Source organism: Anopheles maculipalpis, chromosome 3RL (genome assembly GCF_943734695.1).
Source record: "Anopheles maculipalpis chromosome 3RL, idAnoMacuDA_375_x, whole genome shotgun sequence".
Taxonomy (NCBI): domain Eukaryota; kingdom Metazoa; phylum Arthropoda; class Insecta; order Diptera; family Culicidae; genus Anopheles; species Anopheles maculipalpis.
The window spans coordinates 44747577-44773284 of NC_064872.1; the positions used below are offsets into that span (position 1 = coordinate 44747577).

General features: G+C 44.7%; 4 protein-coding genes across 5 annotated transcripts in view; 2 read left to right on the forward strand and 2 right to left on the reverse strand.

Annotated features, from left to right (window-relative positions):
• The window catches only part of LOC126564660 (dolichyl-diphosphooligosaccharide--protein glycosyltransferase subunit 1), a 378005-nt gene that overhangs the window by 144351 nt on the left and 207946 nt on the right, over positions 1-25708 (forward strand). The gene's annotated exons all lie outside the window — the stretch shown is intronic.
• Positions 1-25708, reverse strand: part of LOC126564322 (adenylyl cyclase-associated protein 2) — a 195419-nt gene that overhangs the window by 138243 nt on the left and 31468 nt on the right. The gene's annotated exons all lie outside the window — the stretch shown is intronic.
• The window catches only part of LOC126563859 (hemicentin-1-like), a 174163-nt gene that overhangs the window by 81719 nt on the left and 66736 nt on the right, over positions 1-25708 (reverse strand). For both annotated transcript variants that reach the window (XM_050220637.1, XM_050220638.1), the window contains exons 2-4: positions 19019-19238; positions 9778-10035; positions 9506-9702 (exon numbers count right to left, since the gene is read on the reverse strand). In XM_050220637.1, coding sequence (XP_050076594.1) covers positions 9506-9702; positions 9778-10035; positions 19019-19238 — 675 coding nt within the window. The remainder of the gene's footprint in view (positions 1-9505; positions 9703-9777; positions 10036-19018; positions 19239-25708) is intronic.
• Positions 1-25708, forward strand: part of LOC126565311 (uncharacterized) — a 378977-nt gene that overhangs the window by 16547 nt on the left and 336722 nt on the right. The window lies entirely within an intron of this gene.

A 25708-nucleotide genomic window follows, 5' to 3' on the forward strand; every position in this document is an offset into this window, starting at 1 on the left:
GCAGTTTTCGAGAGCTGTTAGTTTCTGGGTGAATCTTTCGCTTGCACACACACACACACACACACACAAACGTGCACTTGGATTTCTCTGTGCAGCTTCCTACAGAGCTCGTTTGGCCGAAAGCTTGTGTTTCAGAGCCCTGGAGGCCCGGGATTGCGCGCAGATATTGGTACTCCTCTTTACCTAAATTGCGCTCAAGTACGTGAGTGGCTTGGGTTGTTTTTTTTTGCGTAATACTACTGTTGAATGTTGTAGCAGTCCTAAGTTCTCGTCAGGGGCGCTGATAACACTCCGTACCCTGGCTGGTTGTATGGGCCGTGAGTGTGGCTATCGTGTGTGGTTAACAACCCTTCATCGGACGGAACGCAACGGCAGATTTCAAAACTCGTGAACGGTTCTCGGGTCCAAGCGCACCGACAGCAGGATGGAACAATGGGCAGGAATCGTTAAATTGGACCCGAGTGTATTAGGCGAGATCCAGCTGGGCCCTGTTCCGATCCGGTTCCAAGCCGCCGGACGCATCAGCCCGAACGAACAGGACCCCAGAGAAACGATGAACTATGGCCGGGTGGCAACTGCCGGAATTATTGTTATGATTGTGATGATTGTTGCGCACATGATTAATGGTGTAAAGGTGAGCATTACGGGATGGTAGTATTTTTCTCGTTCATCGCTGCTCGCACTGGCACCCCAGCCCATTGTACTGGCCGCCTTTTCAATTGAAGTCTCATTATCTTCGAAAGCATCCGTGAAGTTGCTTCCCGGCACGGTGCTCCGGATTTAGGTGTTGCTGATGTTGCTGATGCGCGATGCTGCGAGCAAGTGCGGCTTGCAAATGGTGAGAAATCGTGCAGACAGTGGTATGAAAAATGGAGCCGTGCACAGTGAAAGCTGCAACTCGTTCGGGGCGGCTCGGCGGCCTTGTGCTTCTGTCGATGAAAGAAAATCCCTTCGGGTGTTCTGCTGTCTAACAAGGGAAGTGGCGAGACAATACTTTATTCATCAGTACGATAATTGAGTATTATTAATTGTTTCCCATGACATGGATTATGACGTCTTTTACCGAGAAACGTCATCATTTTGAAGTTAGACCCATGCTCGTTCAGGTAAGTGAATAAACACAATTGAGCTGAGATTAAAACGGACTTCGCTTTGCGTTTGCCAGAAAACTGCTTTAGTTTGTTTGTGTTATGTTAACTAAACATTTCATGGTAGATAGATTGCATTTTATAAATAACATTAAGAATACGCTGCCCAGAAAAATATATCTTCAATATCTGATGATGTTGGATGATCTTAATTTTGGGTTTCATATGAGTTTGTGTGTTGAGCCACCAGGTGGACATGATTTAATAAATGTGAATGTTAAACTAGAACAGGACTAATGAACCCAGATCCGAAATTATGTTTTCACAACTACTCTTTTGCAGTACGGAACTAATATACTCCGATTGTTGATTGGGGTACAAATCATACCAAGAATAATGGAACACATCTTTTCCATGGCTATATGATACCTGACGTGACTTCAGGCTCACGCAATTTGTCACAAAATACTACAACTAGCACTGTCATCTGGAGGTTCTGCTGGCGCAAAAGCAGTTTGTTCTCACTGCAAGTGAACGACCAGCAGAGATGGAATGCAAGTATTTATTGCCATCTAATTTCACTCGGTAATATATGTTGATTGCAAAATTTTCGTGTATTCAAAGGCTGCATGGGGAGTGTTTTGAATTTTTGTCATCCGTCCTATTGTCGCCCTCACGACGACGACGATGACGACGACGCAAGACGACTGGCCAAGAGGACATTCGGGGGCCATATCTAACGACGGTGTGACTTCACAAGGGAAAGGATGTGTTTGTGTGTATGTGTCTGCAGCATATAAACTTCGTTCCATGACATTTGGTTCAGAAGCGGCCAAAGGGTCACAGGGAACCGTTTTCACCAGTCCTGGTATCGTTTCGTGGTATGATTTCTACAATTTCACAGACAGCCGACAGTGTGGCGGCAAGTCTAGCTTATGGAAAATTGCGTTCCACATACGTACAACAAATAAACCCTTGCAGAATGGACTTCACTGAGTTTGCGAGTACCCCGACAGTATCGAGCACACAGTCGTGTGTTTTATAACGAGAAGTGCGATGCAAAACAACGGCCAGACGGGTTATGTCGTTATGGGTAAGACATGTTGCTTACATACAAGGTAAAATCGTTCGTTTGGCTGGAACACTATGGGTGGTGTACATTATATCACTGGATGTTATTAGTCGTTAGATAGCAACCGTGAACAGTACGGTCGCGGACACAAAATATAGTTCAAAATCTTCGTTGAGACACGCCATTAGCCGTCCTCGCGATCCACGACACGTTATGCCGCAGGTCTCATAAAACATCGACTATAATTCGATCACATTCTCACTAATTATAATCCGCCGTTATAAATACCTTTAGGGCTTTCTCAACTTCAGAATCAACACACACCAGGGACAGCATTTTTTTTTTCATTTTGTTCAACCCAGTGTTCGTTTACCTTCCGCAACAGTTTCCTGCCTGCTCCCAGGAAAAGCACAGAAGCAATCGTTTAAGCCGCACCCGAACCCGAAAAAGCACAACCACCGCCGAATGGCAATATCCCGTGCCCGAAAGACGTGTTTGATTAATTTTAATGGCTTTTCCCCGTTTCGAGAGCAGCAGCATCTCGTTTGCATTGGACGGAACCCGAGCAAAAGGTGTTTGTTTACCAGTTTTGTGTGACGATTGTGAGGATGGTATGAAGAAAGCTGCAACGAACGGAGCCAGCGCGGGACGGGACATCTTCGCCATGCTGCGAGAGCTTCGTTAGCGTTGATTACGAATCATAATTAGAACGCTGTTAGCTGCTTAGTAGAACGCTGCAGAGGTGCGTAGTTTTCGAAGTCTTGCAGAAAGCTTTCTCCGCTGTGATTATGGGCCATGTATTTGCTCACAGATATCGTCGGAACCGTCGGCAGAAACATAGAAGGCGAAAAGTTCGAGGGGCTCTTTAATTTAGAGCTAGAGCGTTGCATAAGAGTGTATGCCTGTGCAACCGTCGGGTCCAGTTTCTTTGACTGATTTTAATCCAAAAAAATCGATAATCCTCTTAAAATAAATTATTAGCCGAAAGGTTAATCCTAGCCAAAACTGTGCTAGATTGTTAAAATGCTGTGAAATGAAACACTGACAATTCATTGAGATCATTTTGCAAATAAGAGTTAGGCGTCCTGAAGCGTTAACCTGTAGGAAATCGATTGTTACGTGTGAAAATGGTCGCTTGAAGTTGAAAGTATGGAATTTACGACCCATTCCTTCAACCGATAGCTGAACGACTTTGACTACTTATTAGACACGCCTTGAAAGGTCGAATGGCTTGCTGCCGGACAAAAGTGAAAGGCGTCGTAAGAATGTATCAAATGGCACAATGATGCATGTCGTTCCCATATGTTGTGATCGTGTGAAATAAACAGCTGGAAACATAGACACGATTTCCCAATTTTGTTAGCATACGTGTTGTTTATGATAAAAATACTTGAAAAAAAAAAAAGAGCATGCTTTAAATTATTACAATATTGCAAGGGATGTCCCTTGGATTTTATAAAAATAAAAAAAGTAGTGAAAGTAAAAAAAAATTAGCGCATCTTTGCAAGTATTTTGTCAATCAAAGGATATGCAATTCAAGCTGGTAACGTTTTTTTTTAACATGCCAGAAGGTGTGCAAGGGTGTCTCTAAAAATTGGCTACCTTTTTTTCGCCTCAACAGCTATAGATTGCTTCCTGTTGCGGTTGTCACCGATCGAACGGGAATGACATGATGATGATGAATGACAAATGGCGTTCATTTACGGTTTGGCATTTATTGATTACGATTCAGCGGATGAAATATTCCTGCCGTGGCGTCCATACATCTTTTTCGTCGTACATGCAGGATGATATTTTTTCACACCTTCCGTTCTCAACCCCCAGACACCCCAAGCTGTCCAAACGGTAGGCGAAAGCAAGGTAAATGCAAAAAGGAGTATCTCATAAAAAAGTATGCTGATTGAAAAAAAAAAAGCATCCCCGTTTCGTTCGATCATAGCCGAGCTCAGCCTTCCACCGCGAGGTTCCACCCGCCGTGTTGCGGTGCGGTGGCAAGAGGTGATGATATTGTGCCGACAACCAGACCGTCGCCATCGGACACTTTTAGGCCATAATTTACGCGTGGATTGAAATTTTATGCTACACCCTCTTGCGTGTGCGGTTTTTTCTTCTTCTATTATCTACACCGTCGTCGTCGGTTTATGGCTATCCCTGGTCGCGATCGGACTGATTTTTCTGCTCCGTCATTAAAGGTAAACACTTTATTGGTGTGTGCCTCGTCTCGTACAACAAACCGCCTTAAGCTTACTCGGCCGTGGTTCAATTGAAGCGAGCCGTACTGGAATCTTGAGTTCGCACTTCCTTCTGTTACCAGCTCGGGCTTGATCTCGTCAAAAAACTCTGGGTGGTTGAGGCGTCACTTTGACGCTGCGTCACGATTCGCCACTGCGGCTCTCTCTCGCGTGGTGTTGCCCTGAACGGGCATTATTTACTATCATCATCACACTCCCATTCCCATTAGCCCCTTCGGTTACCTGTCCTAGAAAGGATAAAGTGTTTTAAGATTGTAGCATTTCAGCGAAGCGGATAATCAACGCATTTTTGAACCATTTATGTCATCATCCGTGTGGTTCTAGACTGGAGCACCGGCTTTGTTTGATGTTTTCATTTATAGCGATGATTGGGATGATTTTTTTTTTTTTTGGCAGGTGAGAGAACACATATTATAATAGAATCCATTCATTCCGTGTTATTCTCAAATTTCATTTGAGCAACAAATGCAATATAAGAGGAGCTTAGTTTTAAGAGGAATTAACATGATTTTTCCGTGCAAATGATGTTACCGCTGGTCGGGTTTTTATCAATTTTCAAACCCATTCTTTCCGACGTGGGATTCGTTAATATTATTCTTCGCTTTATAAATGTGATTAGTCGGACTTAAAATTATGCGTTATGAGCAATAAACAAGTGAGACCCTCACGCAGCAACATGAAATGCACGTTTTCGTATCGCTTGGAGGGAATTATAAATCGCCGTCAATCATGGATGCTCCAAATTACAGCATCGATACTTGATCATCAATTTGGGCCTTGAAAGAACGATTTCGGGTCTTGGGATTGCGAGCATCGTATCTCAACGTCTCGCACTGCTGGGATATCGATCACGAACGTATCTCGTGTGTATAATCCCAATCGCTTCGTTTCGATTGTACAACGAATCAATAGGCCACAACATGGGCTGACCGTCTTGCCAGTTTAGAGCGATACGATTGATTGGATGGAATTATGGTTTCCGCGCTGGTTCATCGAAATAATCCTGTCGGCTTTGAATACATCTACGCCAAAGGACCCGCGCTCCGGCAATCAACAGTCGGTTGTGAATCATCGCCCCGGTACCGTCCCATCCCCAAAAACACGGAACCGGCAAGGATTTGCGATGGTTCCTCACCAATTTCGCAATTATCATCGCAGGCCATAAAGTTTGTGCCACCGCGAGTCCAAAGATTGCTAAGCGGCTCCGTGTCTGATAAAAGTGAAACAAAAAATAAAAAAAAGCGTAAAGTTTTTGGTGAAACATGGCGTCAATATGAAAAGCGAAAGCACCCATTTTTATTGATGTAACCAATCACGAGAAACAACAACCGTAACGAAGTGAACAAATAACGCAACATCGCTCACTTCCATTGTTAAATCGCTTTTCGTGACGCTGCTTCGGAACACCGGGAATGTGTCGCGCGCAAGGCGGCAGACGGATCCGGCCATCCACCAGCGCCGGGCTTTTCTTCCTTTGTTTGGGCTCGTTTTTATCTCGTAACATTTTAATCTTGCGTTTCGCGTAATTGGAGCTAAATTAGAGCCGAACTTTGCTCCGGTTCTTTGCCGTTGTCGGTGTGGTTGTCGTGTTTTTGTTGCTTTTTTTTTTTCCTGTGTTGCTTGTTGTCTTTACTCCGCGGCTGCCACGTCAGCGGCATGCGACCATCCGCTACGTGCTCGTTTTCAATCAACGACTCCCTTGGGTGTAGTACCGGATCGGATCCGCGATATAAAAGCACTGTCCTACCGGTCGAACGTGTCGCGTAGCGAAAAGTGAAGGCATCACGGGACCAGTCGAAACAATAATCCCGAACCGAAATGGCACCGGAATGATCGTTGTAGACGTGTGGGATGGGAGGGCGAGTTCCTTAAGAGCCCTTCGGCACGTCACTCTTCATCTCGCTGTGGCCATAATCGTTTGCGAGAACGCGTGTCACCTCGGGCCGTTTGGGAAAGAAATTTGTACGGCGAATAGAGAGAGGAAGAGAGAGAGAGGGAGAGAAAAAAATCGAAACATGGACCAACGCAAAAGTGGACTGCACATTCCGGATTCGATTCCGCGCTCGATTGGTTGCAAACGGCATTTCGAACCAACGATTTGCGTTCGGCCTTTGTTTCTGGTTACGGTGTCGTTGATCGCGGCCCAGACGTGTTCGTGACCGACGTGCGGGACTGCGCTAAGGTTGAACTTTTTCGAAAGTGAAACGGAAAGCTAGCATTATGGAGTCTGTGTGTCGTGGTCGTAAGGCTTTGAAGCACGGCCGGCGTTCTATCATTTCAATTATGTCGTTTCGGCCAAAGTGGTTCACCCGTCTACAAATCGGATTGTTCGCGACGGGCTTTACGATTGACGCGGTGGCGCAAAAGACCGTTTGCGAAGCATGTGCTTTGAAGGGCTTTACACCGCACGGAGTTCAAATGCTTCCGGTCGGAAGATGGATCGATTTGTAGCCACCAGTGTCACGTAGTACACGGGCTGTGCGTCTGTCTGTTGTTTATCGCTGGTAAAGGTGAAGGAAATTTGCGTACGCCCTGTCGTAGAGAGTTTATGATATCAAATTATCGTGGACATGGTGTGATGAAACATTATACGAGCTGTTCTTTGTCAGACATTTTAGGTTAGGAATATAAAATTAAAAAAAGCTATTAACCACAAAATTTAGTGATAGGCTCTACGCACGAACTACAAATATATTCATCGAATACTGCGCAAAAAAAAACTTCCCTGAGGACAAGACACGGAATCACAAACCGCCAAAATGGGGCAATACTTCGGTCATAGGTCAAGCAAAAAAAGTTGGCGATTCAATTAAATACCATCGAGATACGGTACAGCTAGGCTATGCTTAGATGTATCTTTCCGACCTGTCCAGCTCTTTTTAAGTGGATTACTCGCGGGGAAAATTTAAACGAATGTTGAGGGTGCTTCGTTTCGTACGGTCGGAATGGCCATATACTTTAGTCGTCGTAATCCTGCTCCGTAACGTCTACACCGAGGAACATAAACCACGAAAATTACTATTATAAATTTTCTAACATAAGCTTCTATGAAACTTGTGCATGAAAAAAAAAGTTCGTGTTTGAGATACTGCAGAGTCAGAGTATTTTTTTTTATTAGTTTGAACTAAACGTGCTTGAGGACAGTTGAAAAAGTATGTCAAGGATTGTAAAACGGTATTTGAAGATCTTTAAATTTTGGTATTTTGTCATATCTTTCGAATAAAAATACTAAAGCCCAGTTTGGTACACATTAGAATTGTTCAATAAGAATGAAAGGAATAGTACAGGAGAAAGGAGCCTCTATTCGATGTAAATGAATAATCTAAAGGTAAGAGAAATGTGCTGAATTTTAATTCATAACATAAACACGTCCCATATTTTAGTCGAGTTGACTACGTCGCACACCAAAGCAGGTAAAACATGAAAATGTTTAGTTAGCAAAAATTTGCTGGACGTCTCTGAGCATCCACGCAGCAACATAAGAAACACGTATTTCACCGATTCAGTGCCGGAAGATCGATAACCATTGGCAAACGTAAGTGGGAAATGATAATAAATACACTTTTATGATAAACCCTCCTTTTGTATATAAATATCCATTCGTTGATTGGATTCAATGTGCGCCCCAACCATCGCGTTCGATGGCTAAATGGGTTCCAGTGGTTGTTTGATAGCGAATACGTGAAATGGTTCGATGGGTAATATCTTTGGCCCGTTTCGCCTTTTGCTTATGCTTTCTCATTTTATCACACCCCCAAAAAAAGCGGAGCGCTACGCAGCATCAGCGAAAGATTGATCACCGGACAGGGTGGAAAACATATAAGACTTTGGTGGTCCGGGGCATAAAGATCCAACTTTTGCCTCAATGCTTGGCCCATCCCAGGAAGCCTGGTCAAAGAAGTAGTTCAGTTTGTACTACATCAAGATAAATGACACCCGCAACGGCAACGGCCTACACCAGCAAATCCATCGAGCGAGTGTGCCAAATATAGACACGGAACTCTATGCACGGATGGATGGAAGCTGTATCAACGGAACACATTAGTATGAGTATCCATAATTGTTTAGTTTTTGTTTTGTTTTCATGTGCACTCGAGAGTGTTGAGTGGAGGTTATCAATTTCTTCGACGCTGGAGCTCCGTTTAATTAAATATCGATTTTCTCGGAGACGGTTTCTTGCATTTTTCGCCATTCTTGTTTCGATGAATAAATGATTAGCGAGTCATTAATGAGCATTTGGAGGGGCATAATTGCAATGCAAATAAATAATTACGAGATGTTGTTGATATGTGGCATCGTACCCATCCACCACGGTGGGCCAGGGTGAAATGTTGGAGTGGTAAATCGGTGGTTTAAGTTTGTTAAATAACGAAATGATGTTAAACTCAATTAAATCAATCAAGTACATGTTCTGCTTGAACTGTGACAGATTTTTTTTTTTGTAAATGATTCACTCAATGCAAGAGAGAAAAAAATAATCAGATTTATCATTACGAAACAGCAAAATTTCCCAGAACTCCCACTTTAATGAAATGTTTCTCTTTGATGCGTTGGCTTTGCCTGCAGAGCAGAGCAAACAGTCAGCAGAGAAAATAAATAAACAAGTTCAATCAACGGCCAAGGATGAAGCTATTAGTGTGCTGCATTGACCTTTCGATCTACCGACCGACAACTGAAGGAAAAGTTTTCATCCTCCCGGCCGGAATTACCCGGTAAGCGCTGTGGGTAAGCAGGCAAGGACTTTGAAACATGACAAATGTTGTTCGAAAAAGTTAGTACCTTTTTTGCCTGCAGTCGAGTTTTCTTGGACTATTGGGCCGTTTCGATACAACCGGGGCATGATTTTAGTCGTACGTAGAAATTGAAAGACTTGATGAGTTTTGCATCAAAAGAACTGCTCAGCCTTATGTACAGCGTGATTTGATCGCAAAGAGGCGAAACAAAGCGCTGTTGCTGACTTTTTTTTCTTCTTCTCTCGTTCTCTTGGCTCATTCTGCTTATCTGGCACTAGCTTCCAGACGGATTGAAGGGGTCCGGGAAAATGAAGAATCACGGAATAAACTTTGATGTAGACGTGCGTGCATAGTACTCACAGTTTACGGACAGGGTGACGGTCGTTTCCAGCTTGTCCTTCTCCGACATGGCACGATTCCAGACAACGCAGCGAAACTTGGCCCCATCATCTTCGCGCCGGGGCACGATCGATAGGGTGCTCGAGGTGCGCAGATCCTTCGATCCGCCCTTGGCGATGCTAGACTTGAGAGGTTTTTCCGACCCTACTCGATACCACCTGTGCGGAAGGAAGCAGTAGAAGTGTCTTGATGAAAGCTGCACCAAGAAATAGTGGGCAGGCGACAGGACTTACGTGATCGTTGGATCCGGTGAGCCACCGATGCTACTGCAGGTCAGGTTGAACTTTTCGTCCTCGGTAGCCCGCAGCTCGACTGGCTCCACAAACGGTGGCTGTGGCGGTGTCAGAACGGTTAGGTTGTAGTACTCTTGATGAACATCCGCACCAGTTCCACTCGCTTTCACTCGACACTCGAACCGCCCATTGTCCCGGCTGTACGAGGTGTTCATGATTGTGAGATCATAAATACCCTGTTCTGGTCGGAAATCGATCCTGTAAGCAGAAAACAAAACAAACGCATAGATTTAGTCAAAACTCTGAGAAGTAGGGTGAATTGCGACAAGAAACGAAACTATTCATATCCGGCCTATGGCGTCCCGATTTGGTTCTGGGCGAAATTAACTATCGGATCGTGTCAAATAATGTTCTAGCAACGCTATAGGACAATTTGAAGACTGTGCTTGCTGAATATAACAACGAGTGTTTTACATTGAGTAAAGACTTCGTGCACGAATCGCAGCAGCTCTTTACGGTTGAGATGTTCGGAACGTGCGTGCTGTAATGCGTGCACTCCGGCGCGAGCATTATAATGCGGATCGCCCGGAAATTCACAACCAGCAGTACGAGCACGTTTTCGCATTCGTTGATTACCCAGGCGATGGCAAAACATATTTGAAGGTTCGTGGAAATTGACGACGTGAATGTATTTAGAAACAAAATCAGTCCACGCGATTAGCAAACAATTAATTTTCATGTAAGAGCGGTGCTCGGAACAGCGTTTCCGCCCGCCTGGTTTGGGGATTTGGCAAAATGGAAAGGTCTTTCAGTGAAATTAATTTCCTAGCTCCACTTCGGGATCCCGGGTTACTTCCACCCGTTTGCACCCAAGTGACACGAACGATCATTCGATTTTACGCATTCCAGCGCAAGTTATTCGCACAGAGCGCCCATGCCGGCGCGCTGTTGAATTTGATTGTATTTTAGACGTTTTGGATTCGCGTTTAGGATGTTGGGCGGACGAAGCTAGAATGTTGTACCTAACGTGTTGTTTTTTTTGTGCTTGTCCGCCTGCCAATCGTTGTGCGTATGCGGGGCGGTTTTGGGCAGCGATTTCATTGCACTCGGATGCACACATTCGGCAATCGAGTCGCTATTGCCGGGGATGCGTTAGTTTCGTGTATTTTCCACCTAGATAATTTGGAAAAACACGTCGCAAAACAATCCTATCGGAGGCTGTGTTTTTCCTGGCTGTGTTCGCATTTAGCTACCACACTGCGACTGCTACCAGCAATGCTTCTGCTCCACCGGACTGGTTCCGGTGGATGAGCAGTATGCAATGGCTTTCATGGTTATGGTATTATTTTAGTCGGCTTGGCAGTGGAAGGAAAACATAGAACGTAGCTGTGCTTGCATGGCAGGCACTCGGAGAATCGACAGATATGACCAGCGATGCCTACGTTATCGTGCTTAACAGTGAGTGAAGCAAATTTTTGTTAAAGCATTCGAGAAAGGAAATACAAATAAAAAAAAGAGCTTTTGCAGCAGAAAGTATTTGCGAACGGTGAATGATTTAATGGCCTAAATGCGAATGATGCTGCAAATATGCATCGGTTCAGGAATAGGAAACGTTTGGGCAATCAACGTTGGCCCGATTGTAGTGTTTGTTAGTTGTTAAGAAGGTTGAGAACGTTGAATTTTGCAAAAGTTCATGAAGCTTTTTGTTTGAGACAATTTGTTTCTTTGTCCTTGTGTTGAACGATTCGAACGAAATGTACATAATGGTCAAAGAAGCACATTAAACCACCTTAATAGTACACGGCAACAGTGATTGCCAATGTGAGGCTATAAAATTAGGCGCATAGAATTAACCTTAGCCTCAGCGCTTCCGCTCCCTTTTGCTTTTGCGAGAGTACCCGTTTCCGGGCGAAATCCTAACTGGACGCTCATTCCGTTGCTCATTCCGAACGTACAGAATGGAAAATTTAGAAGAAATAAAGCAATCATAAAATAAATCATGCCACACGCCACCTACAATGGGAAACGATGCAATGATTTACGATTCGGTAAGTTTACGCTGCCGCCATTCTGTCGGTGATATTTTTGCGTAACACATTCCCATGGCCCCCGATTTCGTTCGCCCGTGATTTGGGGCAAGGCATTACACGGGAGCCTTAAAGTTATGGTAAGAATAGAACAAAACAAAACAAAAAACCAACAACTTGGTTCGGCGCACACAAACAAACTGTGCCTTGATGAAGCGGGCCGTTGCTGACGGAAAGTTTGGATAGGAACGTTTGAAAGCGACAGCTGAAGCATAAACAACGATCCAGATCCTGTCGGACAGGGCAACAGGCACGCCCGGGGGGTTGAGTGTAGCTGTTATTCTTTGGATAATTATGTTGAGGGGCCAGCAGCATAATGTTGCTTTTTTTTTTGTTTCGAAATTTTCGTTTTTGGAAAAATGTTCGGTGTGAGTCTAAACTTTGGATTAAGGTAGGCAAAGTCTTAGGTAGCATGGCGTTAAGTTTGTCACGGCATAAGGAACAAGTTGCTGTTGTACCTGTTTCCTCGCTTTTATTGGTTCGAGAATGTTTTCATTGTAATCATATTCCTAGGTGGGTGAAAATTCAAGTTTGTGCACAGTATGGAAAAGTTGTGTCATTTGACGTATTAGTTGTTCTTCATAACTAGACATTTAAACATATTGTAGCGTACTGTAGATGATTATAGTCATTTTATCCTGGAGTTGTTTTTAGTAACTCATGAACTTTAGCCAGATTTAAATAAGATTTTCATGTCTTATGCTATACTATGTAGGGAAACCCTGAAAGATGATGCGGATAGCAGGATTTTAAGCAACAACATTGTTTAGCTCTTGTAGAAACTGTAGCCTATGAGCTTTTCATAAGAATTGTTTTTTTTTAAGTAGAATACACTCACTCACTCACTCATGTTAGCCTGCTCTTTTAAAGAGCACGTCGTCGTGACATGGGGCCGTCAACAATAGATCTCCAGGAAACTCGATCCCTGGCTGCAGCCAGGCACCCTCGATCCTCGATCCATGTAGGTACCCGATCTCCGACAGGCACCCAATCTCCGATACCTTCTTGGCGGGGCATGAGTCCGGCATCTACATAACATGCCCCAGCCATCGTATCCTGCCGGTCTTTGCTACAGTCAGACTACCGGTCGAATCAGTGTGCGATATATCTCACATTTCGTGCGGTCTCGAAATCTTCTGGATCTCAGCAGACGGTGAAGGCCGTAGTAGGGACGATTCCACTGAACAATGCGTCTCCGGATTTCGCTGCTGACATCGTTATCCGAAGTTACGACAGTCCCAAGATAGCAGAACTCCTCTACTACCTCGAGGTTGTCGCCGTCGACTAACACGCTGCTTCCTACTCGGGCTCTATTCTGCATTGTTGCTGTCACTGATGTTGTTGCTGCTGTGTTGCTGCTTCTGTTGACTTGTTCTGCTACTTGCACCAACCTTTCCTGTCTTTGCTCCGTTCAGGTGTCCTTCGAAGTAGCACTTCCCTTATTCGATCACCTTCCGCTCGTCTGTCAGGAGATTGCCGTTTGCATCTCGGCACATCGCGGTTTTAGGAGCAAATCCACTCCGTGCCTCTTTCAACCTCCTGTAAAACGAGCGGGCGTTCCCCGACTGAGAGAGCTGCTCCAGCAGCTTTTCATCTGACTCTTCAAAGCGGCGCTTCTTGTCCTGGAAGAGCAGGGTCTGCTGTCTCCTCAGTCGTTCGTAGTTTTCCACGTTCCGACGGGTTTCGTGCTGCATTCTTCTCGGATAGTGCACGAGTGCACTCTTTGTCGATCCATTCCTTTCGCTGTCTGCGTGGTAAGAGGTCAATTTTCAGTTAGACTGCGGTTCTGATGGCTCGTTCCATCATACACCAGTGGTCTTCTAGGGTCAATGCGGGATTGTCTTCCGAGAGCGCTTACCCGAGCGCTGCCGCATACTCCTCTGCCATGTGGCAGAGGAGTATGCGGAGCACTCCTCAATGGTCAATCTGGGAATAAGTTTGCTGTGGTGATCTCCAGGTGTAGCTGAACCGAGATGTGTGCTGGAAAAAGGTTCAGCGAATGTTCATGCCTTCCGTCTATTAAAACGTGGTCAATCTGGGAATATGTCTGCTGTGGTGATCTCCAGGTGTAGCTGAACCGAGATGCGTGCTGGAAAAAGGTTCAGCGAATGTTCATGTGCTTGGAAGAGGCAAAATGAATAAGCCTGAAGCCGTTGTCGTTTGTCAGCTGGTGGGCGCTGAAGCTTGCAATTGCTGGTTTATATGCCTCCTCCCGTCCGACCTGAGCATTAAGGTCTCCGATGACGATCTTCCCATCATGTTGTGGGCAGCGGTCATACTCCCTCTCCAGCTGCGTAAATAAGAGCTCCTTCTCGTGATCGGTGCTCCCAAGTTGCGGACTGAGCACATTTATGAAGCTCAGATTGAAGAACCTGCCAAGAATTCTCAACCTGTACATTAGTTCGTTGACTGGCCACCATCCATTCACTCGTTGTTGCATCGCACCTAGCACCATGAACGCCGTATCGAGCTCACGCGTTTTTCCACCACTTTGGTGGATTTTGAAGTCGCTACGGTAGTGGCACACCTCCTGAAGTGCTACTAACTCGAAGCCGCGAGCCTCGACCTCATCTAATAGGATACGGGTGCTTCCATCAGATGTAAGGGATCTACAATTCCAGGATCCGAGCCTCCAATCGTCCAAATTTTTCCTTGCAGGGGTCTGTATTGATTGGTCCGTTGCGGTAATCTGTTGCTGACTTTTCATTGCGTTATTTGTTTTCTAAGGGTGGCTTGCAAGGCCTCTCCCTCAACCAAAATAGAATATGACTATAAAATTGCCCAGCCCACCGATAAAATTGAGTAAAACTGCAAAGTTAATCTCGACCGGCTCTGTTGGGCTGATTATTTAATTAGAATAGCGCCAAACGAAAGTTCTCAAAGTCTTCAAGTCTTTGTAAAAGTAAAAAAGTGAGTATTTTGGCCAAGAACACCTTCCAAACGGTACCAAACTTTTTGTCAAGGATCTTATGTTTATTTAGTAAAAAGTTGTGATAAATTTTTTTATAAATAAAAAAAATATTTGGAAATAAAATCCGTCGGTTGCGTCTTGATGACTAAACTATCTGATAATGAAGTTACCATTAAACGTGGCCTTAAGAAAACTCCCACTAAAGTCTTTCTGTCATTCAAAAAAAAAATGTATCCATTTCATCCGAAACTGCTCACAACATCTCATAAAGGTTCCAAGTCTCCTTCACCAGGCAGATAGCTAGAACCTTCATGCTCGGTGACGCGCTTAGTTTGTGAAGATGAGCACAGAAAAGACCGATCGCTTGGCGAAGAATGAAGGCAAGCTTCATAACCAACTCAAACAAATCTATTGCATTCAACACTGCTGAGCTAGCGTGTGTGCGTGCTTTTTTTTGGCCTGTTGTGCTGTTCTTTCTTGAACAGTGCCAATATACCACATATTGCTTATTTGGCAAATAACATAAAAGCTTCTTGGAATAACGCAGAAGCGCAGACAACAAAAAAAGTTCAAACGACGAATGGGACAAATCAAAGGTCCCGAAAGGACGGGCGTGGTGTGGTCAGAGTGTAATACAGTTTCCTTAGGCGGATAGCGGACCGATGGGCAAGTTTGTCGGAAACTTTTGCACCTTCTTGAGCATGCGGTGAGCAGTGTATGGGAAAGTGAACCAGCGGAAAACATTGATTCACCAACTGCATTACAGTGTGTCAAAGCATGTTGACCAATTCAATCTGTGGCGAAGTGGATCTCATGGAGCCTGATGAAAATGGGGCAAACAAGTGATATGAATGAACAAGGGATATTTTTCTGATTTTCTCTTATGTTAAGCATAGATCAAATGATGGATGGTTAAACGAAGAACTCTTTGTGGAACATACACAGAAATGTACACGAACAGTATGATAAGTGCCGTTTTCAATGGATGGTTGTAGGATTGTACTTCTTTGTTTGATATGGCAATCGCTTAAGTCATTGGGAAGCAAGAAGCAATATGTAATAAGGTGCCTTTCGACAAATTGGTTATTGTTGGTTGGATCATTATATAAAATTTTCTTTTGATCCCAGCCAATGTAGATTTTATTGTTTCATAAAATATGCCAATCCAATACCCAAGTGGCCTCATCAGCGATCTAAATAGTATGTATTTTGTCTCTATACATTACGGGTTCGGTCATCCGTTTCCGTTCTCATGACATGACCAGTCCACCGGAACCTGGCTAGTGTTATTTGCGAGGGGATAGTGAGATAACTCTACAACTAATACAGCTCCTGGGGGGGACGGGGGGCCATAAATTACGAAACCATTGAAGTAATTGTCTACAGCGTTGCGTTGTTTGTGGCTGGCTTTTTTATTGGTTTTCCACACATACGGAGCTAAAATTCTTCTGACATCCTTCCATTTGTAGGAGGTTATGAGGCATTCGTCAATTTTAGGCGGAGTCCAAGCCTTACAGACATGTTTAAGTATTGGATCATTTTTCTTCTTGGCTTAAGACATACTAAGCCAACGAATGGCTCACAAGACATGCTAATACCATTTCTTTTTATAGCGAATCCTCACTACGGAAGAACGAACCTGCCGTTCGCTGTCACCTGTCTTCTCTTAGCGGCCGTTAAATAGCAATGACAGCTATTTTGAGTGGAAAAGTTTTTTTCATACTGACACCTGACTGACCATGACCAGCTGACACCAAAATTTTTTGAATAGTAAAGATCTGATCAGTAGTTGCTAATGATGCAAGATTCTTCTTCTTCTTTTTCTTCTTCTCGGCTTAACAACTTCTAATAACGTCATGCCGGCCATCGAAAATGGCTTACTAGAGACTGGAGGAGGACAACACGTTGGTTAGTCAGTGCTCACTACGGGGGGACGGTCGGGATAGGAATTGAACCACGGCCCTGTCGTTTGATACCGGTGCCGCTGTCGCCTGCACCACCGGGCCGCTCGAAACATGCAAGATTAATGACCGTATTTAAACTACATCGATAACAATAATAGGCACAATCAAGTTTAACAAATGTTTTCTGAGCAATAATCAAAAACAAAGCTTCAATAGATTTGCGTCAAGGTAAATGGATTATGCAATACGAGAGTTCTACTAACTGTAACGACGGCCCACTCTGCGAGAGGACACTTGAAAAGTATGCAAATGTATAACGTCCGTAGCGTAGATCGCTTGTTTTACTCATTGTGCAAGTCTTTTTACTTCTCGAGGCAAAAACCCCAAACTGCTGAACCATGCTACTGATAGTGGTGGCATTTCATTTGTGTTTCGCCTCGATGTCGTTTGCTGTTTTGTGCAAAAATTCAGTTCGAAAATTTATTCCTTCGTACGGTGTTGTATGTCTGGTCCGGTGCCTGTGCTCTGCACCTTCCGAACGCAATGTTTCATCCCCGTTTAGCGATCAGCAAACACCTTCCCTGATACGCCCTTGCTGCGCCAACCTGCGTTCGAAGTCCGGCTTCAGCATCGGTTTTTATGCGGTTATGCGCTAAAAATGTTTAATATTCATCACTGTGGTCTTTATGCTGCGGTTGCTTAACTGTCAGAATGAAATAATAATAAACCTGTTTTCGGTGTACATTTTATCAGTCACTTGACACTTTCCGCCCTGCCATACCAACCAACCGACAGACTGACACCATCACCAAACTAAAAATCCTGAAAAAAGCGGGGATTTTTAGCTTGCGCGTCGGTGTTCGGCTTGCACAATCCGCAATCAAGTGTTCTCCTCTCCCACGCACGGTTATGCGGAGCATAACCCTTAACCTAATGGGGCGACTCGGTTGCCCTTTTTCCATTATCGACGGTGGGTGTACGTTATTTCCGACGCGTTGAGGTGTCTGTGTACTGCGTGCATCGTTGTTTTGTGTGTGTGTGTGTGTGTTTTTTTTGCCCTTGTTGCCCAAACTGTCCGCAAAGGGTGAAGGTCGTGTTGAAGAGTGAAAGAAAAAAAAAGAAGATTGTGTGAAAAATTCATTTTTTTCGAGGTGCATGGGACTTTTTTTTTTGGCTGCTGGAAACCAAAAATCACGTCGGCGTCCGCTGGTTTGACCTGACCACGCTCGTAGATGGGAAGCTAGGCTGGTAATCAAATTTGTGTTTGGAGCATAATCGCTTTTGGCGCCGTGCTTTGTAAAAATTTGTGTAAGTTTCATTGGTATTCGTTTGCTTTGATAAGCGCGCGAAAGGGGGGTAAGGGGTTGTGATTTATATGTGCCGTTTCGTATATTTAAGCATTTATAAATTCAATAAACCTGACCCGTACTACCAGAGGCTGGGAATGAGGGCATAACTTGTACTACTGTTCTGCGCTTCATAACACCTTATTCTCATTTGCCAATTGATACAAAGGGAGAAGAATTGTCGTAGAAAAATAGTATTTAGATGAAAATTAATGTACATATGGCCGCAGACTCGCTCGATGATTGCACCGGTAATGAGTCGCCGTGCCGGGCACCCGTGCCACCTAATTGCTCGATTTTGTCGAAAGCATATGAAAGTTCTGCATTTAAATATGCTTCATCCATTCGTTCACCGTTTGATGGGAAATAAAATCAATAGTTGTGTGCGCACACACACAAACGAATCGAAAGCGAATAAACGAAGTTCGCAACTGAAAATGCTCTTGTCATTTCCCGCTCATATCGGTCGTGTGCACACAGTTGCATGAAAAATCTCGGTCGCTTGATGGCACCGGCCGCATTATTGGCATCAATCCTCGGGCCCGGTTATGCCGGATCTCTGGCAGGGCGTGTATCAATACGGTGCACCGGCCGGTGGGTGCACGAGCGATGATAACGAGCGATCCCGCAGTGCAGCCTTTTTTGCCGGTGACGTTCTTCACTCTACCACACCCTCAGTGCCAGCTTACTATCCACGATGCTGCGAGCATAAACCCGTTCATCCAACAAAGTGCAGCAAAAGGACCGGTTAGTCGGTCGAACGCAGCGAATAATGGATTCGTGGATGGGTACGTTTATTTGCTCAGAAACATTCGCCTACCATTCGGGTGAGATGACCACCACCCTCATCATGAGTATTGCCGCGGAACCTGGGGTTCTGGGCCGGGAAATAAATATGTGCATTTCCGAACTGAGACCGCATCCGGAATATTAAACCGGAAGCCCACGCGATGGGCACTGTTGATTGGCAGTAACTATATGTTTTCCACCTACCTGTAGTTCGTGTTGAGCTGGACACCCTTGATGGCAACATTGTCGAATTTGTTGCCGGTCGAACGTGCCCAGTAGTAGGAAAAATCGCTTGCTGCCGACTGTTCGCTGAAGCGACATTTCAACGTCACTGTTTCGCCTTCGCGCGTGTCCCGGATCTCGTCCGCGGCCACGATGGTGACGAGCGCCAGGAGCGTTGACACCGTCACCGAAAATGCCACCGCTGTAATGAAAGAAAAAGAAAGAAGAAAAGGCGAAAGATTGTACAGAAATGCAATGACTCAAAACAAGACGTTTGAACGGCCGGGCCGGAACGGCCATCGGAATGAAGGGTGATATAAAATCCGTTCTAATGGGTTGTGGTTCCCTGCTCCGGAGGACCAAGAAGTTTCGTTTTATTGCACACTGTGCTGCAAAAGTACAATTAACATAGAATAAACGGCACAAAAATAGAAAAAAACGAAGCATTGAAAAATCCATTTCAGTTTATTGATTTATTAATCCATCTTGCCTTACGATGGACGAAACCTTTTAGAGTGCTGTTTGTGTTAATGTTGGGAAAAGCATAATTATTGTGCGTGTGTGTTCATTTCATAACACAAATGATTACTTTAGCCGTTAGCACGTCACAAAAATGCTTTAAAGCCATGCTCGCTGACCCAAACTCGCCAGAGTTTTCTTTGACGGATGGCGGACGACGGAAGTATTTTAGATCTTTTTATCGCTCCGATGCACCAGATGTGCAGCGATTATTATTTGTGGAGCGTTTTTGCTTAGGAAGTGTAAGTTTATGCTTTTGTGTACCAACACCCAGCGAGTTTATGTGGAAATTGTTGTTAAAATGTACTTTCTTCTTGGTTGATACTGGCTGGATTTATGGGTTGATTATTAAAAATATGAAAAATACTCCGCCAAACTGTAGTCGGAAAACATATTTTGCCACCTTTCCAGCACTGTGTTCTAGCAGTGAAAGTCGAAATGAAGCAATAGCGCTCTGCTACTGTTCCAGTGGGTTTGTAGGTCGGTAACGACCGTTGTTATAAAAACACCAACTCACAGAAACGCTTTACGCAAATTGTCACAACTTTATCGCTGGCTATTTTGCAGCCTTTTTAACGATCGTTGTTTGTTCCCTTTATGGTCCCGGGCAAGCGTCGGGAGAGCGTGTAAAATGGACGTAAATAAAACACAGTTCTTGTAAAAAAGTTAGAATAATATTAATGGCATTTTTTTTATATTCATCCTCCACTCTTCGGGATCATCTCAAATTTACAAGCTTTTGGTTGGCCTCGTAGTCCGACAGTGTACTGTATGAAATCACATCAACTGGACATCATTATTTGACACTTAAAGTACGACCCGAAAATTGGTAGTTTCACCAATTAGAACACATGTGTCCCATCGTCCCATAAAAATACTGAAATTGCTAAACTTTTTTTCTTGGTAACATTTTTACAGGCCATCGGAGTCCACGCGCATTTTGCGGGACCGGAATTTTGCGAGCCGCGAAATTCATTATTCCACAATCCTTTCCACCAGTGGTTAGCCAGATACGGTGAATGAGTTTGCAAGCGCTTACAACAGCTAATTCATAAATAAAATCCAATCCGCAAAATCCTTCGTCCATGCTGATGCACCTGATGTCGGTCCGGATTCTCTGGCCCAAAACGTAAGTCATCGTCATGATGATTTTTAACCATTGCTCGACATGGTGACCATAGTATCGACACACACACACACGCACATAAACTATGCTGATGGATTCGGTCCCGTGAATCCTAGCTACCGAACGTGCACTTTCCACGCAAGGTTTGTTTTATTTCTGAGGCACCTAACAAGTTGCGTTGTTTTCACTTTGATGGTCGCTGCACTGTTGGTTGAGTGCATACTAGTGTGGTGCATAGTTTGAGCTACGAAAGTGGCATCCCGGCGTGGAGTGTGGCTTTTTTGCCACCACAAAAATAGAAAAGTCAAAAAAGCAAAACAAAATAAGCGGGAAAAATAGGGAGCAACGGTTGCCACCAAATTTCGCGTCCCGAATCATTGGGGATGATAGTTTACTGTGGTCGTTTGTTGGAGTATGTGTGTGTGTGTGTGTGCTTGTTAGGGGGGAAACCACATTCGCGATCGTTGCGAAGTGGAACTCTCGCCGGTTGCCGGTTGGCGTTGCTGGTTGATGATGGTCTAGTGAAACCCTTGAGCAGTGGTGAGATATTTACAGTGAAACCATTTGCGTGTAAATTTTGCTACCGAAAAATGTCACTGACCAATAGACAGCATTAGCACGATGGATGGGGGGTGTGGGGCCCTCGTTGACATCGGTGTTGATGCATCTCGTCCTTCACACTCAGCTGCTTTAAAGGCCTTCCTTTAGTTGGAGTGATTTTTAAACTTGAAACAGCCAAAAGCCGTTTAGATTTTGCATAGAGCAACAACCAATTATTAGAGAAATATCTCAATAACAGTAATAGATAATATCCCTAACAGAAATATGTAGTTTTTAAAGTTTGTTCACTTATTTATTCATAAAAAAACTTCATTAATAATTGTGTCAAGTAAAGATTAAATTCACATTTCTTACGCAGTAAACCCATGAAGGCACGTACTGTTAATTCAAACGTATTGTTTGATCGACACAAATTGCCACAGCAAATGAGTGTGGATGAGGGGATGGAATCATTATTGGGAATCCTGATCATTCAACTTAAAATAAAACATTAATCCCGAAGCACATTCGTTGTGATTGAATCGAAATTAATAAGCGCAATCAAATAAAATCATTAAGAATGCAATGGCCGAATGCAATGAACGCTTGTAGAAGTGGAAACGGCAGTTGAAGCAGAGGACACAAACGGGCTTCCGAAAACACATTGCACATTGGCCGGTAGCATAATATTTCAGCAAACAATATAACTGAAAACAAGGAAACGGGATATGGCAAAAAAAAAGAAATAAATCCAAAACCGCAACCGTCCACGCGCTTAATGGGCGCGCTTTTTGTGTAGCGCAACAAATTGTCTGAAGATAATAAATAAAATAAATAGCAATAGTTTATCCGTTTCATCGTCCGCTCCGCGTCGTAGGTGGCAAAGCTTGGTTCGCGGTAAAGCTGTGCAGTTATTAAAATTAAGCACAAATCGTTAATCATGGTGAAGTTGCGCCGCCCATACCCGTCGACTAGCCACCCGGCTGGCCACTGTTGGTCTGGACGGAAAAAGAGTGAGAGTGGTGGAGTTAAAAAAACGGACCACAACCTCAACAAACTCCCAGTACTGCAAGTACGGTGAAAGGAAGGGTTAAGCATCCCTGGGCAGGAAGGCAGGCGCCTTGGGGAGCAGATTAAAAAGTGGCTGTAGAATAAAGTGAGCAGAAATTAAACCAAAAAAAAAGGAAAGAAAAACGCACAACCAACAAATGCTTCACTCTGTTTAGCAACGGCACGAACCTTGGAGCGCCCGGGGAATCATGACAACGCGCCGATGTGTCGCCAGGAAGCGCAACCGTTGACGCAACAGGCGTTGATAGTGGTAAAGGGTTCAACAAGGAGGGTTGGGGGGGAGGGTGGGGGGGGGGGGTGGGTCGTGTGGTGGACGAGATATGCGCTGGGATGAAATAATAATTGAAAAACTGCGGACGCACAAAACGGAAGAAAAACAGAGACGCGCAGAGAGACAGGGAGAGGGAGAGAGAGAGAGAAAAAAAAAGAAAACACACACACACACACACACACACACACACACACACACAATACAACGTGAGCCAAACCAAAGAAAGTCCAGATGTCTCCCTGAGGTTATGGCCCCGGGGTGGTAAACTTTGCAGCTTTAATCCAGTTTCGCCATTGTGGCCAAAGCATGCGACATTGTTTGAGCTTTTGAGCTCTCTCTCTCTCTCTCTCTCTCTCTCTCTCTCTCGGCCACTTATTTCCTTTCGCACAGTGTCTTAGCTTATGTGGTTTTTATCCATTACTACGGTAAGATGTTGGCTTCGTACGGCCACGGCACACATGCATGCGCTCGGCGTGTGCGTTTCCTTTGCTGGCACATAAACATTTTGCCGCTTTCGAGCAAATCTCGAGGTTCCAAGTATGGTATCCGGTAAATGAAACAATATGTTTGCAGCGGACAACAGCACACAAAAGGAGAACAGTTTCTTTTTTATGGCCCTTTTTTACCGGGCAGCCCTTTAAACTGACCAGAACCAACAGATATCATACCCGATACCGATAGCAGTGTGAGACGGTGATGTAGGATCAACCGGTAGACAATCCGGTGTTTTTGCGTTGGTAAAGTTGGCTCTGTTGACCAGAAAAGTTTATGATATGCATTCGTGCAAGCTGGGACAGTTCGAATAGGATGTAAAAGCAAAAAGTTTGGAGGCACGGACAGCAATAAAAAAAAAATTGAACGACTTTTCGCCTGAGACGTGTTGTATGAGGTTATGTTCTTGTTTGGAGCGTGTTTGGAGCGTGTTTTGCCCGTTTTGCTGCTGTCGTCCCGTTTTGGAGTTGCTCGTTAGCGTAGCGATCGTTTGTAAATTGTCATAAATTAATTTTTACATGCTTTTGCAAATGAACACAAATAAAGAATACAACCAGAAAGTAGCAGCAAAAGAACGAAACAGTACGAGAGGATCTGGTTAAAGCAGCATTGTCTACAGAGACACTACTCGCAGGCCTAATTGTTCGATATCAAACCTACCCAATGGAGCAGCTATCGATGCTTGTGATAGACTTTCTGACAAACATATACAAGCCACGGCAACAACCGTGTGTGGTGAAATTTAATAACATTGCTGAACGATTGGAACGTTTACATTTTCGCGAATGTTGTTGCACATTGTGCTTCGTTCGTTCGTTGTTTGCACTGCGCAATCGAGGGAACGAATTTATAGCGTCATCTGATGCTGCGGCATGCAAAGGAGAGAAAGGCTGAGCCACCTAAAATTGGGCAGTGTTTTCTTTGGTTTTCTTCAGCGGAGTTCGTCGAATGCTTAACATTGCGTGGGGAGGAAGGAATAAGCAAGCGAGCGAGCAATCAAGCAACAACAATTTCAATTTGTTATTGGTGTATCTACAGATATGTTAACACCAAAGCAATTCCAATACTGTTCCGTTGTGAGGCATAACTTAATTTATTGTTAAAGAAAATTTATTAATAAAGAAATGAATTTAACTTATCTTATCGGACAATTACAAGAAAGTATACAAAACTGATTCGTTCTTATCGATGGAAGACACTTCTCGGATATTATCGACGTAAGGACCTATGGAGGAGCAAACGTCGACTCAGACCTTTTCCTGGTTATGGTTAAGATGCGCCAAAAACTATGCGACGCCAATAAGCTGCGCTTTCAGCCTACCCCAACACTCAACATAGATCGGCTGAGGGGAAGCAATGCCGAAGGACACCACCACCGAAGCGATGTCCCTCAGTGACCAATGTTCTCCACTGGCATATGGTGGAGCAAGCCATCAGCAACACAACCGAGTGAACAATTGGCCGCGTGACACGTAACCAGAGGAAGGAATGGTTTGATGATGAGTGCAGGTGAGCACTATCCGAGAAGAACGCAGCGCATACCCGCATGCTCCAGCGCGAGACCCATCAGAACGTGGAACACTACAGACGACTGAGGAGACAGCAGATCCGGCTCTTCCAGGATTAGAAGCGGAGTTTCGAAGAGTCGGACAAGCAACTGATGCTGCAGTTATCCCAGTCGGGGGATAACCACCTTAAAGGCAGAGGAGTGCAGAACTACGACAGCCAGCATGACGATGACGAGGTACCCCCGCCATCCCTGGACGAAGTCATCAGTGCCATCAAGCAGCTGAAATGCAACAAATCAGCTGACAGCGATAGGCTGATGGCCGAACTGTTCAAGATGGGTCCGGAAAGGATTTCCGCCATCATGCATTGGCTGATTGTTAAGATTTGGGATCAGGAAGAACTACCGGACGAATGGAAACTGGGTGTCATACACCCGGTGTACAAAAGGGGCGAAAGGATGGAATGTGCTAACTTCCGGGCCACCACAGTCCTGAATGCTGCCTATAAGAACTTGTCCCGAATACTCTTCTGTACACTGGAGCCCCTTGCTACAGATTTCGTCGGAAGCTGCTAAGCTGGATTTGTTGGAGGCAAATCGATAACCAACCAAATCTTTACTCTACAGTAGATCCTCCAAAAATACCAGAAGCACCAGATCCCTACGCACCACCTGTTCATTGACTTCAAGGCGGCCTACGATACCATAGATCGGACCGAACTATGGAACACCATGCAGCAGTACGGATTCCTTGGGAAGCTGATACGGCTGCTAAAGGCCACTATGGACGGGGTGCAATGCAAGGTGAGAGTTTCGAGCATGCTGTCGGAATCGTTCGAATCTCACCGGGGTCTGAGGCAAGAAGACGGACTCTCCTGTTTGTTGTGCAACATCGCTCTGGAGGGTGTCATGCGAAGCGCGGGCTTCGACATCTGGGCCACGATTTTTACCCGATCTCTCCAATTCCTTGGCTTCGCGGATGACATCGACATCAACGGACGGACAACTGTGGCGATGTGAGAAACGTACACCCGACTGGAACGCGAGGCCAATAGAATTGGATTGAGCATCAATGCAACGAAGACAAAATATCTGCTTGCCGGAGGCTCTGACCGTGATAGAGCCCGTCTTGGAAGCAGAGTATCA